Source organism: Corvus hawaiiensis, chromosome 18, assembly GCF_020740725.1.
Source record: "Corvus hawaiiensis isolate bCorHaw1 chromosome 18, bCorHaw1.pri.cur, whole genome shotgun sequence".
Taxonomy (NCBI): domain Eukaryota; kingdom Metazoa; phylum Chordata; class Aves; order Passeriformes; family Corvidae; genus Corvus; species Corvus hawaiiensis.
Genome location: NC_063230.1, coordinates 15426765 through 15443120, shown reverse-complemented (window position 1 = coordinate 15443120; position 16356 = coordinate 15426765). Strand labels below are relative to the sequence as shown.

The 16356-nt window shown below is 50.9% G+C and overlaps 1 protein-coding gene across 1 annotated transcript in view; it reads right to left on the bottom strand.

Annotated features, from left to right (window-relative positions):
• MMP17 (matrix metallopeptidase 17) overlaps positions 1-15621 on the bottom strand; it is a 62646-nt gene extending 47025 nt beyond the window's left edge. Inside the window, exon 1 of the mRNA XM_048322900.1 lies at positions 15093-15621. Within this exon, the coding sequence (XP_048178857.1) occupies positions 15093-15221 (129 nt within the window). The 5' untranslated portion in view covers positions 15222-15621. The remainder of the gene's footprint in view (positions 1-15092) is intronic.
• Positions 15622-16356: the final 735 nt, after the last annotated feature.

Genomic DNA, 16356 nt, shown 5'->3' with positions numbered 1-16356 from the left:
AATGACAAATACAGCATGCACGGAGATGGATTGAGCCTTCCCTTGCTCCTGAGACAGGCAGCATCTGCCAGGTGCCAGTGGCTGTGCAAAGCCAGGGAAGGCTGGATGTGGCTGGAATGCAAAAAAGGCTGGGGATAAGAAGACAAATGGTTCTGGGGAAGTACAATGACCTCCTCAGCAGTGTCAGCAAACATTTCTCAAATGGAAGAAGTCATTAGCTGTTTCTCCACTCACCTATTGGGAGCGTCACCTGCCTGGTGACAGCTGCTTCATGCAGACCTCACAGAGCTGCTTCTACTGGGGTCGAGGTCAGCTCTCTGCTCCAGGTGGCAACAGCCACCTTTTCCCAACACAGGCTTAGCCACTGGTCCAGGCACCCCTGACTCTGCCCCTGCCTTGCTGATGGGCACAGCAAATCGAGCCATGCCAGGAGAAACCACCTGGCTCCTGAAGTAACCCTCAGTGCTCATTCCTCTATAAAATTGTAAGATTGTGCTAAAGGCAAAAGGCTACTACAAGCCTGTCGCAATGGGTGGGAAGCCAAAGACCTGAGCAGGTAAAGGACTTTCTTAAACTCCATGAACAGTCAACACATGTGCATGGGTTTACACAAATACTTAAATATGCAATCACCCAATGCAATTAAACACACTGCAAATAGTGTCCCACCACATTTCAACCAGGGCAACAATTATTTTCCAGTGCTGCCACGAGACCAGCAGCCCCCCACAGTCCAGAATTAACAGCTCCAGCATAGGGAGCATGGGCCAGCAGGGTGTTAGAGCCCACTCAAGCTGTGGCTAAGTGCTCTCATGAGAGGCTTTTGCCCAGCAATTGCCTTAGAATAAGGGGAAAGGAATTCAGTTAAGTGCATTCGTCACCTGGCAATGAAATGTTACCATCAAGGGTCTCTTTGGGGCAGTCAGTCAAACCTCATCTCCTCTCTTAGGAAAAATGGCACAGATATCTGAATCAGTCAAAAAGAGTGGAGTGAGAAAAGAAGGAGGCTAATCCAAACCTGAGTGTCACCAAGGGATGCTGAGACAAAAAAATGAACGAATGAACTCATGCATTGGGCCACCCCACAAAGGTGAGCTTTAAATTTAGCACGACTGCATCAAAATAAGACCATTTTCTGCATTATTTCTTAATTGTGAAGAGGAGGTGGTACCCCCAGGAAGGGCAGCTATGGGGTGGAGGTGAACTAGAGGGGTTCAGCAACATCAGGCCCCTGCTAAACCTCCTCCTTCAGTGGGAGATGGTGTCCAGCACCTCAGCGGCACATTGGACCCCCATAGGCACATCCCTCACCCATCTCAGGCCCAAACTCATCTTCCTACATAAAGCAGCAGCATGCCCCTGGAAGCTCTAAACAAACAGTGCTGAGAGTCTGTGACATGAGGCAGTGAAAATGAGCAACAGCTGATACCAGAAAAGCCACCCCCAGCCCCTCAGCAGAGAGGCCACTGCTCTGTGCTGCTGTCTGCAGCAAAGGAATACAGAATTGGGAAGAAGTCAAGATATGATTTCTTTCAGTGGGTCGTAAGCCTTCTTCTGCCATTAAGACACCACACTGGCACTTGTTGGTTGAGTCACCAAATCCACTTTTGCAAGCTCACCTTCCTGAAGGAACCTCTCCTTTGAAAGTGGCTTTAAAAGGAGAGTGGAAAGGGCTACAGAATGCATGCAGGAGTGAGCAGAGCCCCAGGGCGCTGCCTCTGCTGCCTTGGTGGAGTGCTGCTTTCCCATGGCAGCCTCCTCCCGAACATTTCCTCTAGAATGGAACTGCATGCTACAAGTCACATAAATATAAAACATATTTATGTGTTGCCTGATCATAACAAGCAATTCTCAGCCTGGTTTTCTTGTTCTTGAATCCACAGCAGAGCAAGGCAGGTTCCCGCAAAGCCTCACCCCAAACCCAGCCAGGGTCACAGCACTCTCCCCCCCATCTAAACCACCTGCACAGCTTTCAACCATGTCCAGTTTCCTTGTCCTAGACTCGGATGATGTGGGCTTTTTGGAGTGCCCAACCCTTTGCTGACACACACAGGCGGTGGAAATCAAGAGTTAATGCTAAGAGTTCAATTCAAATCACAAGGAAACGGCACTAGCACGAGGCTGGAAATAGGACAGGGCTGACAGAGATGTGAGTGCTGGGACCGAGCCCCCTGGGTGCTGTTTTAGTAGGGCAGGGGGAGAAACAGGATCACCAGGAGACCCTGAGCAGGTGGGAAGTGTCCTCCAGCTGTCACTCCACAAACTAGGGCAGTTTTTGGTCCTCCCATCTGCTCAGAGCTGTCCCTGCAGACAAGGATGGTGCTGGGGAAGCCCTGTGAGAGCCTCTCAGCCAGGGCATGCCTGTGCACGCCATGCTGGGCACCCTCCTCCCCCCTCTCCTTCCCCCTCCCCAGCGCAGGGCAGCACAGCACCAGGGAAATTAAGAGGGCGATTTCTAAAGCTGAGAGAAAAGCAGCCATCTGGGTCCTAACAGCCAGGTTGCTTGATGACCAAAAGGAATTTTCTAGAGAAGCCAGAAAAATGGAGCAGTGAATAAAAGAAACAGTAGCTGCTCCAATCCATCCAGAGGTTGCTGTAAGAGAGAAGCTTTCAGAGAGCTCTGAATACTGGTTAATGCCCAGTCCTGTCTAATTAAAAGATGAAGCAGGAGATAGCTGGAGCAGTGGGAAGCAGGAAGGAGTAGGGTGGGCTGGGGCTGAAGTTCAAGGTTTTCTGTGCCACAAAGAGCCAGGATAGATGCCCATGACGGCCAGAGCAGGACCCTTCAGCCCCTCTGCCCAGGCACCTACAGCTGCACCTCTGGGGACGGCATTTACATCACCAAGTCTGTCAGGAGAGTTTATATCTTAATTCACACCATATTCCCTGCACAAAACAAGCACTGCTCATGTGACAAAGTGAAAGCACAGGTGACTTCCCCAGGTCACTGCTCCAAAGTTTAGGATGTAAATGTGGCATGCTTGCCCTCACCCTTTCACATCCACCACCAGCTACAGATACCACCTCTCCTTTCTGCTTTTTCTCACAGGAAAACCATCATCACTCCTAATTCAATTTGTGAGTACTTTCGTACTGTATGGCTTCATGCTCTACCACATTTCATATGCTCCTTTGCACGTTTGCAGGCAGTGCTCCCTCCCCTTCTACGGGGGCTGGCAAGCAGGTTTCTTCTGAAGCTCTTCCAGGTTATTGAACTACTTTGTTAATGCAGCTTGTTTCCCATCAGTTGAGGGCAGAGTGCCAGGGACATAATTTCTTTTCCATGTTTATTTATGTCAGGAGAGTCCTTAAAGGATTTGTTTGCAGTTGCCTCAGTTGCTGCTCGTGTTGAGGTTACTGCCTGCCCTGCTGCACTGCCAGCAAGTCGGGCTTGGGGAGACAGGAGTCCACCAGCTTCCCCCTCTTCTGTTCTGATGCTATGGAAACAACTAATTTCCCTTATGTTTCTTAATTAGGAGCAGAATCACCCTTTTTGCTGGCCAATAGGCCCTTGTGCCCCATGAAAATAAAGCAAGCTGAGAACCAGCAGCAGCTCCTCAGCTGAGCAGTCCTTTCTGCACAGTCGTAAAAGATGGGACAGTTCTGGTCACCTCCTTTTTGGATGATTTGAACATGTCCTGCCTGGACTGTGATAATACAAAGACAGCAGAAAGCACTGTTGCTCCCACAATGGAGTGCCCCAAGAATGAGTTTCTTCTCCAGAACAATGTGGATTAAGACCTGAAGCCCTTGAAATATTGAGGTATTTGGATTTTCTCAACAGAGCAATTCCCCCTGCCTTCTCATCCTCTTAGGGTAACCAGCTGGGTCATATTTTACTCCACCTGCCACCACCTTTATTACTATGATTTCTCTACACTCATTTATGGCTGCAGGAGTCACTTTTTTTTTAGCTATAAACAATCTATTGTCAATTTGCAAACTGAGATATCCTCCTCTGCACCAGCCCATACTCAGGGCTCCCCACCAGCCCAGCTTCATCACCTGTTGATGTCCTCCCAATACCAGAACACCCAGATTTGTGAAGAAGAGGGAGAAAAGAAGAACAAACGCACACCCCAAATCCTCCGTCTTGTTACATATGTCCCAGAAACCTAAATTTTCCAAACGCAGGGTTCCAACAATCACCCACAGATGACAGTAAGACACTGCACCCTTCCCCATGTTGTCCAATCAAACACATTGCTACCCAGCAACTTCCAGATCTTTGGAGCATCCCAAAGTGATGTGCTGGGGACCTGGCTGCTAATTAGTTTGCTCTTTAGGGTTCAAGGCTACCCTGGGGAAGGGGAGCATGCCATATCGATTTTCTCTGCTGTTCTTGCAGCCATCCAGGTAAAGAAACATTTGTTATTCTGTGACAGATCCCTGTGGAGGCCATTCAAGCATCCGACCTGCTGCAAAGCAGAGCTAGCAATTTTGCCAGAAACTCTGCTTTGAAGGGGTTTGCAATGTTAATTAAATTTCTGCAGTTGTATCTCTTGGCTCTGAATAAGATCCGAGCCTCTCTGAGCATGTAAGCTCAGCTCCTTGTCCCTGTTCAAGCCTGGCTCTGAACAAGTCTGGCTCCCAACGCTGAATTCCCTCAGTGCAACATCAGAAATATAATATTGTTCCTCCACAAAAGGAAATGAATTCAGGACTGTCAGGGTTCAGACATAGCATTGGTCTAGATAACCTACAGGCAGAGAGATGATCACAGAGCTACAAAAAAAAGAGCAGATGTCCTTACCCAAAGAATTGATTCCTCTAAACACACAAGCAAAAACGAGTATCTGTGATCACACAGACAGGCAGGATGCAGGAGGGACAGCAAGTCATCACAAGGACTCTGGATGAATTCCACACAAAGTTCCCAGAACTCTGGCTCCCTTTCACCTCTGCACCCCTTCCTGGGTTGGCACTGGTAACCTACCCGACACAGCTGGACTTTTGTAGACACTGCTTTCCAGGAAAGCATGGAAAGGAGAGGAGCTGCCAAGTCTGGAAAATGCAGGAGACAAGTTGGTTTTAACAGCTAAAATTCTTCAGACATTTAAAAGAGGCAGCTTTTTAAGGATATTAATAAATTAAATAGAAAGGAAACATGGAGAAGATAAGGAGAACTTGAACTCAAGGCAGCTGTGGAAATGGGGCTCCTAGGCAGCAGAGACAGATCTGCTGCTGGGGCTGTTCCTGCAGTAGTAATGAGAGACGGGCACGTGGCTCACCAGAGCCCCACAGGGCTGGGAAACCAGAACAGAGGACAGAAAACAGACTGACAGTGCTGGGCTGATATTTCCTACCCAGCACAGCACCATTTCTGCCAGCTCTTACAAAGAGGCCTGGGAGCGAGGCGGGTGGCAGGGTCAGAAGCCACTTGGCACCTGCAGGTTTGCTCCAGAACAGCCATTCATCACCACCCTTTGTGGCCAGAGCCGCTGAGTGTGACTCAGGGCTGGGGTCTGTGAAGGCGAGAGCCAGCATGTTGGCCCCATGGTGCCCTGGGCACATTCACCTACTGACATTTTCGGAAGATGACCAAAGCAGCATGATGCCTTCCCAAGGAAAGCAGCAGAGCTGCTGCATTTGGGAAACAGCGAGTCTGTGCCTGCCCTGCAGCTGCAGGGGACACCTGGCAAGACTGAGTGTTTGTTCAAGAAGAAAGTTTGTGCTGCTGCTCATAAAAGTGTTCGCTGTGAGGGAAATGGGAATTATTGCAGAACAAGAGAAAGGAGGTGCAGAGGCACTTGGGGACCTTTACCCACTTAAAGCACAGACAGCGGTCACCATACTGGGATTCAGCCACCAAAGGTGTGCACAAGGTGCAGGATTTGAGACCTGGGAGCCCCTGCCTCCAGGCTCAGTTAATATCATCTCCCACAGTGACAATACCATTGGCAGCAGTGACAAAGGCTCTCGGGCTGCAGCTGGAGGGGGCACAGCGCAGCCCCAGGGGAGCACCCAGCATTTCTCCCTGCTCCCTCGGGTGGGTTTCTAACCACTGCTCTCAGCTCAGCACTAGCATATCTTCTCGGGTATTTTCCTTGTTTCCACAAGAGGGCACCGGCACGACACCAACGAGATGCTCCAATGTTTCCTCCCCCTGCAGCCGCCCCGCGGCGCCGCCCGGTCCCGTCCCTGTGGCGGCGGGAGCAGCGGGAGCCAGAGACCGGGGTCTTGCCCAGGGTTTTGTCTGCAGAGGGAAAGCGGCTGATGCACATCTCCCAGGAGATCTCGGCTCTGGAGCCGTGACTCAGAAATACAGAAATAAACTACATTTGCTCAGAAGAGAGATTTTCTTGAATTGCTCTGCCAATGCCGAGGGGCTGCAGAGAGGGGAACAGGCGTGCAGAGGGGCTCCCACTGGCACCTGTTTACTCCAACCTCCCCATCGCGGTGCACTGACCAGGCAGGGAGCATGAACCCTCGGGAGCTGCTCCTCTGGGGAAAGAGCTTTGTCTGAAGGGTGTGCTGGGCTCCTGGCAAGCCCTGATGCAGGGAAAGACTTTGCTGGGAAGAGATAAACCAGTGAAAGTAACCCCCTGTTCCCTCCCCCAGTATTAGAAATGTGAATGAGAAACATACAAAAGCCACGCAACTCCAGTCTGGACTGGACATCCTTCACAAAGGAAGCTTTTGACTCTGAGACCTGGTGCTCAGAGCTCAGGTCACCCTTCAGGGAGTGATGAAGCTGCTTGGTCAAGAACTACACCTCATGCCACAGAACCTGGCAGTTCAGGCACTTGATGCTGTGGACTTCAGGCAGAGAAAGAAAATTTCGGTATCTTCTGGGGTGAGTTTTTAGCCCAGGTGAGCATGTAGAAGACTGCTCAAATCAATGTTGCCCTGTTGACTGCCCATACAGGACCCTGGTGCATGACAGTTGATTTCTTCTAGATTATCTTGATCTTTCTGGACACCGCATGTGTACCAAAGCACGAGGTGTTTCAGAAATGCCAAAACAGCAACAGATTGTCTGAATGGCCTGTCATTCCATCATGAAATACGACGTGAATCCCGCCCAGGAGGAAAGACTGGATTGCTGTACACTTCAGTGCTGGCTGAGGCCGAGCAAGATTCCTCATTTCGAAGTCTCATTGATCAGATGTGGAGGATACATTGCTGCAGCATAAAAAAAAACATGTGGCAAAAGTACCAAACCACCTACCTCTCTTTAGCTGTGCCTTTATATAAAACATGTTGCCATTTCACAGGCACATCTGTGAGGAATTTCCTTCCTGTGAATCCAATTTCCTCTCACTTTTGAACAAAAATGCATCTCTGGCGTGAAGGATGCAAAGGTAGAGACAGCATGGCTCAGTACAGAGCAATGGGGAATTGGCCAAGCAGCATCAAAATGGAGAACAAACAAGAAAAATAAAAGCCAATTTAATGCAGAGAATTTACCAAAGGAGAAAAATGCTTCTTGAGCATCATCACTGATTGTCCTGCTGTGGCAGATGTGCCAGAGGGACACTGTGAGCATGACAGAGGAACAGAAATGACAAAATAAACACAAGTAACAAGGTGGGAACAAGAGAAAGGGCTGGTGGGAGCTCCCATGCTCCCCACCGCAAGCCTTGCCAAAGACACAGACTTGACCAAGCACCAGCCAGGACATGACTAATGTGAAATGGATGTAGTATCTCCAGAGGAGATACAGCATGTGGGGGACTCAAGAAAAAACATGAGAGACTGCTTTGTTTTATTCTTGCTCAGTGATAAATGAGACCCTTTCCCAAAGACTGAATTGATCAGCTCCAGTGCTGCAGGTAATTAGATCTGGAGTCATGGCGGGATTGTCTCTAGCAGTCATGGTATCATTTTGCTCCTTGTGCTTTTGTTGTGATTCTGTAACTAAACTTCCCAGGAGCTACAGAAAGACTAAAGGAGCATTCTCTTGTGTTACGCTTTTCATCCCAGCCCTCATCCAAGTTTTTGGTAATTATAGCTGTGGAGGAGCCCAGCAGAGCCACCCAGCAGCTCAGCAAAGTCACGGCTTCCATTTTGAGGGAAACAGGAGACTGTCTCTTGAGATGTACTTCAGCCACAGTATCAGCAGTAGCACTTCTGCATGACAGCATCTCACTGAGAAAGGCAAGTCTTCATGAAGAGTTGACTGATATGTAGACAGTCAAGAACAAGCACTATAACCTAGAACTTGCAGTATTTTGGAAAGTCTGCTGTGGTGCCATCCAGCTGCCAATCAAGTGGATGCTTCCTCAGAAGAGTGTTTCCAGGTTTTCCTCTCAAAAGAGATCCCTTTCTGTTGGGGTCCCTCCCCTGCCGTGTAGCCCTGGCAGAGGGGCCCTGAGGGCACACACACGGGGTTTCCCTGCCCCTGCTCAGCCTCGTTCCCATTGGTTGGTTTGTGTTCCCTGCGCGGGGAGAAGGACCCTTGGTCCCGTGACTGGAACAGTTCCTCGGCAGAGCCCCGGCCATGCGGCTGGAGAAATAAACATCTCTCTGAAACAGCTATCAAGAATCTGTCTGTCCATATATATTTCCTTTCCACGGGACTCCTGGTTTGATATATGCGTGTTGCAGTATCCCCACTGCAACACCTTTCCTCACACATTGGTCTTTTTCTTCTTTTTATCCCATTTGGGTCCCCTCCAGAGTTCAGCTGCTCCCTTGGTCCCAACACCATTCTCAGATCTGCTTCCTCAGCCCTTGGACAGTGAAATCCCTAAAGTCTGCAAACAGCCCCCGAAGTTTCCTTTTGCTTGGTAGTCTGCCATCTCCAGCCAGAGGCATTTGGTGGAAAGCAAAAAAATCCAGAGCCAGGAGGTTTTGGATGTGAGCCCTGGAGAATCTGCATGGGGGCTAGATGCCCCCACCATGGTGCATGACAGGCAGCCTCCACAAATGAAGACAAACCTGTGGGTAAAGCAGTCCAGATCTCTTACCTCCCATTCATGTTTTGGACAAGGAATACTTTGGTCCTGTATCCTTAAAGAAGGATGTGTGTAGAGGGCTGTGTAGAACACACTTGGATTTCAGAGCAAACTCAGGATGTTAACAGCAGCGCCGGCACTGTTGGATGATCTTCAGCAGATGGGAGCTGAACCACAGAGATGCCAGTTGGGGTTTGTTAAATGACAAGACAATATAATCTAAACATGTACATCACCTTCGAGCAAGTGACACAGGTAAAATTGGTTTTGTTCACTCGAAAGATCAGTATTGTCAGGATGAGATAACATGTGAGCCAGTGTGAAGAACTCTGCCTGACCACTGACTGTCAGAAACAGGCAGGAACTCCCTCTTGTAAACACAATATGAAAAAAAATCCTGAATATACTGCCACTTCCCAAGTCACTGTATTTGGACTGTTATCACCAGGAGCTGTAGGCCATCTTCAGATTTCTTGGAAGAACAATTTTCTGTGCACATGGTGTGTTCTGATGCAGGAAGTTCCTCAGATTTAATCAGGTTCTTTTCTGTTAAATCATCATGGCTAATCAAAAAGCCGGAATCCCAACTGAAGACCACACTACTCGGTGAATGCCAGCATTTAGTCCATGTCAGGTCTTCCCTCGGAACAAACCCGGTGTCAAAGGCAGTTTCTCATTCTGATCTAAAACTCTTTGGTCCTTCAGCAGCTCTTTCCCCTCGCCCCCGCGTGTCTGCTTTGTTTTGCACTGGATTTAACTTTGCATATGTGGTTTGGTGTGGGTTTTTTTAATATAACATCAAATCTCTTAATTCTCTGACCCAGAAAACAGAGACAATCCTCATAAAAATCTGGGACAAAGAAGATGCTGCTGGCACGTGTGCAGCAGCAAGAGATTCTGAAACTCCCAAATCTACCCATTTGAAGTGATTTTGATTAAAGAAAGAATTTTGAGAACTGTTGCTGTCAGATATCAGGTTGTTTTGAAAGCAAATCCTAAGCTTTCAAAGCTAGTCTGAGCAAGACACTTTAAAAAGTGACAGTGTGGTGGCCCTGTGCTCATCGTCAGCTGAGATGTGACGGCTTTTCCCTTTCACGTTGTCACCTCCACAGGGCCTGCCAGGACACAAGACCCACACAGGGTACACAGCTGCTCCCACAGCATCCAGAAATAAAGGTTCCCTCTGCCACAGCACGACCTTTCCCGGAGCCACAGAGCCCCATTCCTGCAGCACTTTTGTCAATGAGTAAATAATGAGAAATTAGTGCATGGCCCTGATGATGAGTCACAGTGAGCGGCCGCTGGCATTAATGAACCTGCCAGGACAAACAGGGTGTCACAGACAGCCAAGCCCTCCAGTTTCATGACGACATCACCCATGTCACACCCATGTCACTCCTTGTCCTCCACAAAGCCAACACACATGGTCCCACTGGTGAGTCACACCCAACACCAAACCGGGAGAGCCCCATCCAATGCCAGGCAGGGATGGGAACACATTGCATTTGGTGTTTCCTCTTTGAGGAAGAATAACAAAACATCCATGCTGAGTCACACAGGCAGCAGTCTCCCTTTGCCCAGGAGATTTTAGGGGCAAAAGGAGGGGATGGAGGTACAGCCCCACTGCATGCTGCCCCCAGGGAAGGGAGGCCTGCTAGCCAGCAATTTCTACCCCCAACACAGCACCAAGGATGAAGAGTGAGGGCAGTGTGGGAGCTCACTGCTCCATACCCAGCACCATCTGTGGGGATCACCCACTGGCTCTATACACTTCCCAAAGGCAGAGTTTCATTAAACCGTGTAATTTGGCCTGACTACCCTGGGTAATTCCCACGGCTGGGGCCCCCAATAGCAGCCAAGCCCAGAAGGAGATTGCATCACTGTACATGGAGATCTCAAATCTGAAAGGGAAGGAGCAGCTCATACCGACCAGGGCTTTAATACCAGATTAAATGCTTTCACAGCAGCCCGGCTGTTTGAAAGCTTCCAGAGGGCCTTTTGTCAATTTACTTTCCATTGTACTTTGGCTTCAAGAGGTACTTTAAAATGTGACCATCTTTATTTTATTATTTTTTTAGTATGGTAGCTTAGCTTTCTTGAAGGAAATTCATGGACCTGGGATGGGCACTGCTCCGTAAGGGAAGGCATGAAGTGCTTTAATGGCAGAGGGGCCAAGCAAAGCTCCTCTCTCCAAGGCTGTTTAGGCAATCTATTAAGCATTCTGTCCTTTAAAGACTCACTATTTTAGAAGGCTGAATGAAGCTCCAACTGGAATTATCAATTTTTAATTTCCCCATTAGCAGAAACAGAAGAAGTATGGTCCTTTCTCCTGATACAGGGAACAGCCTACATTCATACTTTAAGAGGCTGATTACCCCAAGCCTTCAACCAGGAGCTAAGACATGTCTCAGGGACATGCCCCACTGGGTATTTAAATGCAGAAATTTAGGGGAGTTCTTGTCTGACTCTGGGCAGGTGGGAGCAGGAGGACAGCTGGACCAAGATGTGGCATGTGGGCACCTGGCAGCAACAGCAGCAGGATAGTTTTACCCTATTCAAGGCTGGGAAAGTACCTCAGAAACATCAAGGATGAGTCGTGGGCTGGCTTCTACTCTGAAATTTGGCACTTGGGAGATGCAGAGCACACACTCATAGGAAACTGATGCTCCTCCTGTCCCTCCGCTCCTTGACATGGGGACACAGAGGAACCTCTGTCTCTCCCCTGGCCCACCACAGCCAGCCGCGAGGGGGGGGCACAGCCTCGAAGGGCTCTGTGCCACCCCGCTCTGCCCACAAATGCATCCTTGTCATTCAAATGAGAAGCGGCCACAAAGGCAAGGGCCTTGTCCTAAACAAAGAGCCACTTGGGATAACAGCAGAGGGGGACACGGGTCCCTGGTCTCCGCTGATGAATGCAAATGCCTCCAAAGCCTGGGAGCAACTTCTCTGGGAACAACACAGACAGGGCTTTGTGAGCAGGAGGCTGAGAGAGGCATCATCATACGCAAGCCCCCAGGAATGCCCAGCAATCCCCAGCTGGAGAAATGCCGTGGGGGCATACAGAGACCTTCCCTCTCACCCTTGGTCACAAAGTCAAGAAAAAGCCGCTCAGAATATTTTTTTTTCACCCATGCTCTGGTAACCAAGCTAAAACTTTCCTGGCAGTCCTGCATCCCTCAGCCGCTGATGCCAGAGCCCATGTCCACACAGGGTGATCTCAGTGATGCCACCACCAGCACCCCACTGTCAACTCCTGTCTGGTGGCAACCTCAGTGCCAGGCAAAGAAACTCCCTAGGGCAAAGCATCTCCCTTGGGGCCAAGCTTGCCCAGCCTAAAGCATCAGTCCATCCCCAAGCCACAGGTTTTGCCCTGCATAGCCATGTCCCCACAACAGCAGCAATGCAGCCCAGGGGGCAAGGAGCTGCCTGCAGGAACAGCCGGCTCCCTTACAAACCAGCCAGTCTCCAGGTCAACACCTTCGGTGTTCAGACTCCACACACCAGCTACGCTGAAAAGCACAACTTGAAGGTAGACCTCCCCCCAGACCTGGTTCAAAGCCCAGTGAAGTGAGAGGTCTCATTATCCAGTTACTGCTAACATATAGGAAGTCTTTGCTCCCTGCACCCCTGAGACATCTGAACTCAACAGCCATAAAAAGATGCAATTTGTGAACGCTGTGGTGAGGAGGCATTGGGGGTTTACTGTAAAGACAGTGGTGCAAAATGCGAAGTCATAAATTTCAAAAGCGGCATACTAAAATTCAATGGAATCACTCAAGTCAAGCTCTGTTCCATCTGCTATTTTATGTTCTCTTTGTCAGGGCAGCTAATGGTGAACAATAAAAACATTAATAATCAAGTTAGATTTATAAACTGGGCAGGATATTCCACTAGTAATGAAATCTGGAGAATCATTCCATGTTATATTGCTTTGGGCAGCGCACTAACAAGAACTGCCTTTGAATTACAGCCCTCTTTCATTTTGCTGAACTTTAATTTGGCCCAGCACCACTGTTTCATTTAAAATAAACTTCAAGCAGGAGTGGAGCAGAGGACAGAGCTCAGAGGCACAGTCCAGCTCAGAACTGAAAACCTCTAGGTTGCAGGGGGCGAGCATTTGGGATATAAAAGCTCTGTTGACATTGTTCTCTTTACTGCAGAGAATTGCTGGATATAATTTTCCAAGGTTAGCAGAGCTTTCTATTGCCATGGTTTCATGCTTCCTAGTTTTGAAATATTTGATTGAAATGCCTCACAGATCTTTAATTTTGTAGTTGCTTCATAAAGTGGATGTCAAATAATTCTTGAGGCTCTCACTTCTCACAGAGTGGTAGTTTTCTAACAAAACCTCTGAAAATATCTGGCTTCTTGTGCTCCCTGCTGCTCATTAGAGGGCATAAGCATAAACCTGGTTTACATTCAACCCCTTTGGAAACCCACGAATGGTGTCTCAGGCTGAAAAGATTCTTTGCCCCAGCAAGCACACCCACAGGAGGGAGACAGCACCCTGACACCCATCGTACATCCTAAATGTCAGATTCCCAGCCTAAATAAGTCTTGGTTTAATGTAATCCCCTTCTCCTGCAGTTCACTTCTGCTCTATTACCATCATCCCCAGCACCTTCTCCTTTGCCCAACAGCCCCAGCTCTTCAGCAGGGTTTGGAGAGAGTGGTCAAGTCCAGGACTAAAAAGGTACCTTAATGCCTGAAAGTTGTCATCAGTAACTAATAAGCCCCTCGAGTATTAGCATTTACCCTGTAAAAGCTGAGTGCAGCATATTCGGTAGCGAGGGTAAAACCAGGTCAAAGACAAAGTTTGAGTGAAATTGATTGGGGCAGAATACATCAATTCGTGTGCTGTTTGCATGAAATATTAATTCCAGCTTTAACATTTGGTTACAGAGGAGTGAATGCACCGTAATGATGCAGGTATACTTTATATTCGCCACAGTTTTTATTCTCCTAGGAACAGCTGGGGAACGATAGGCTTTGTCCTCCCTGGCAGGTGTCTGAGTCGGAGCCTGTGAGCCGAAGCACACGCTTGGAGCCGGAGCCTGGGCGGCGGAGGCAGCGTCCTGGCGCACTGCTCTGAGCAAGCCCCACTCATTAGATAACCCCGCCGTGCTGAAAACCCTTCCTCCCTCCTGCCTTCACAGCAGTGCACTGGCAGCATTTTGAAATTCGATGAATCTCAAGGAATTTCTCCAAACTGGCGGGTCCAGCCTCAGGACTGCCCACCCACACCCAGCCACAGCTGGCTTTCTGACACCCGGGTTTGATACAGTCGTGGGGCTTCTCTGAGCTACAACCACAAGAAACTTTTCCTCCCCCAGAAGAAAACCCTTAATTTCTTCCATCTCAGAGGGGTGAAGCTGTATAGACCTGCTGGCACTGTGACCTGGCAGAGACATGACCTAAGCTCTCCACACTTGCTAAAACCTGTTACACCCCTGTGAGGGGAGAAGTAGGACCACAAGGATGCCCGCGCTGTGCAGACCCCCGCAATGAAGCCAACCCTCCGCCCGCTGCCGGCACAGAGCATCCCTTAAACACATCCCCGAGCATGTCTCAGTCCTCGGGGACCGCTCTGACTCCAAACGTGCCGTTTTACTCTGCATGCTGCTGGAGTTTGTGTGGCTCCATGGCAGGCAGGGAGGGAGCCCTCGAGACAGGCCAGCCCTTTCCCAGCGCCTGAGAAACCACCATCCATGTGTGGAAGCTGGTGGGGCCATCGCCCCACGATGCTGGGCTGGGGGAAAGTTGGGTCACCAGGCTGTGGTGGAGGAGAGGCACCGTGCACTGGGTGCGGTAGGGTGCACTGGGTGCAGGGGAGGGGGACTCTGGCTTCCAGAGGGCTCGGTGCAGCGGGTAGGAGGTGGGAGGCACTGGGTGCGGGGGGGGGATAAACAGACCCTTCCGTCTGCTCGGGGGGTGGCACCAGCTGCAACGAGCGGCACCACGTAGAAAAATGCTGGAGGGGGCACCGGGTGTAAAAGGCCCCAGTCAGCGGGAGCAGGATGGAGGGCACTGGCGGCAAAGGGGGTGCCGGGCAGGGGGGCGCGCCAGGGAGCGTTTCCAGCCGCCGAAGCTCGCCCAGTGCAGCGGGGGTCGGCGATGCCCGAGGGTGGGGGAGTACCCGGGGAGGCGGGGGAAGGGGGATCGGAGAGGAGCGGGGGGCCGCGGGTAACTCACAACTCCCCGGGTGATGTCCTCCGCCGCAGGGGTCGGCGCCGCGGGCGCTTCTTGCCACGCCAGCCACAGAGCGAGCACGAGGAGCATCTCCCGGCGGCGGGCGCGGTGCCGGGAGGCGAGGCTCAGCATCCCCCCGCTCTTCGCGCCGCCCGGCCCCGGCCCCGCGATGGGCTCCGCCGGGCTCCGCGCCGCATCCGCGCTCCCGCCCCGGGCTGCGGCCGCCGCCGGGGAGGGAGGGAGGCAGGGAAGGAGGAAGAGAGGCGAGGGGCTCCACTCCGTTCCGCGCTGTTCCGCCGAGGATGGAGGCGGGGGGGGGCTCCGCTCCGCCCCGCCGAGGAGGGAGGTTGGGAGGACTCCGCTCCGCGCTGGTCCGCGCTGCAGGGGAGGCTCCGCCGCCGGGTGCGCTGTCACATCGCCCCGCTTCCGCAGCCTGCGGAGCGGCAAAGTTGCTGCGGACGCTGGCGCGGAGCAGAGCGCGGCTCGGCAACGGGAGCCGCTGCCATGCACCCCTCTGCGGCCGGCCGCAGGAGGAGGAGGAGGAGGAGGAAGAGGAGGAGGAGGAGGAGGAGGAGGAGGAGGAGGAGGAGGAGGAGGAGGAGGAAGAAGAAGAAGAAGGGATGCTAATGAGGGAGGCGGTGTCAGAGCTCCGCGGGCGTGGGGCGGTTCGCAAGCGTGGTCTGGCCGCAGCTGAGCGCCGAGCACCGCCACCGATCCCGGCCCGCTCCCCCTGCGCCGCGCGGGCAGGAGCGGGCTCAGTCCCCTCCCGTTTTGGTATCTGTGTCTGGCTGAAATCCCACGGGTTTTTTTCTAAACATCAACATTTCTATAAGTACCATCTTCATCTCTGAGTTTTTAAGGGACTATGGAAAAGACCTCGTGGTTGGAGCATCCCCGACTGACACCTCGTCTCAGCGAGACAAATGTCTGGCTTGTCCCCATAAACAGCATAATGGGATCCTATGGCCTCTGCAGCGTGTCCTCCCTCGAGAGCTGTGAATCTACCACATGCTCCGACAGGCCAGATGGCAGGGGACACCCTGACAGCTCTAGCTCCTGCCAGTTGAGGATGAACATGTACTTCCTACTCAGCATCTGCCTTCCCCAGTTCCTTTTGGCATATTAATACACTCAGCAGCTTTGCAAACGGTTTTTAAAGTTTGGTGTTTTGTTTGGTTTTTTTTTTTAAATAAATTTGCACTTTCTGTTTTAAGTTAAATAAAAAGTGGCGATAATGAAGAATGGACAGAAATGAAAAATTGCTTCT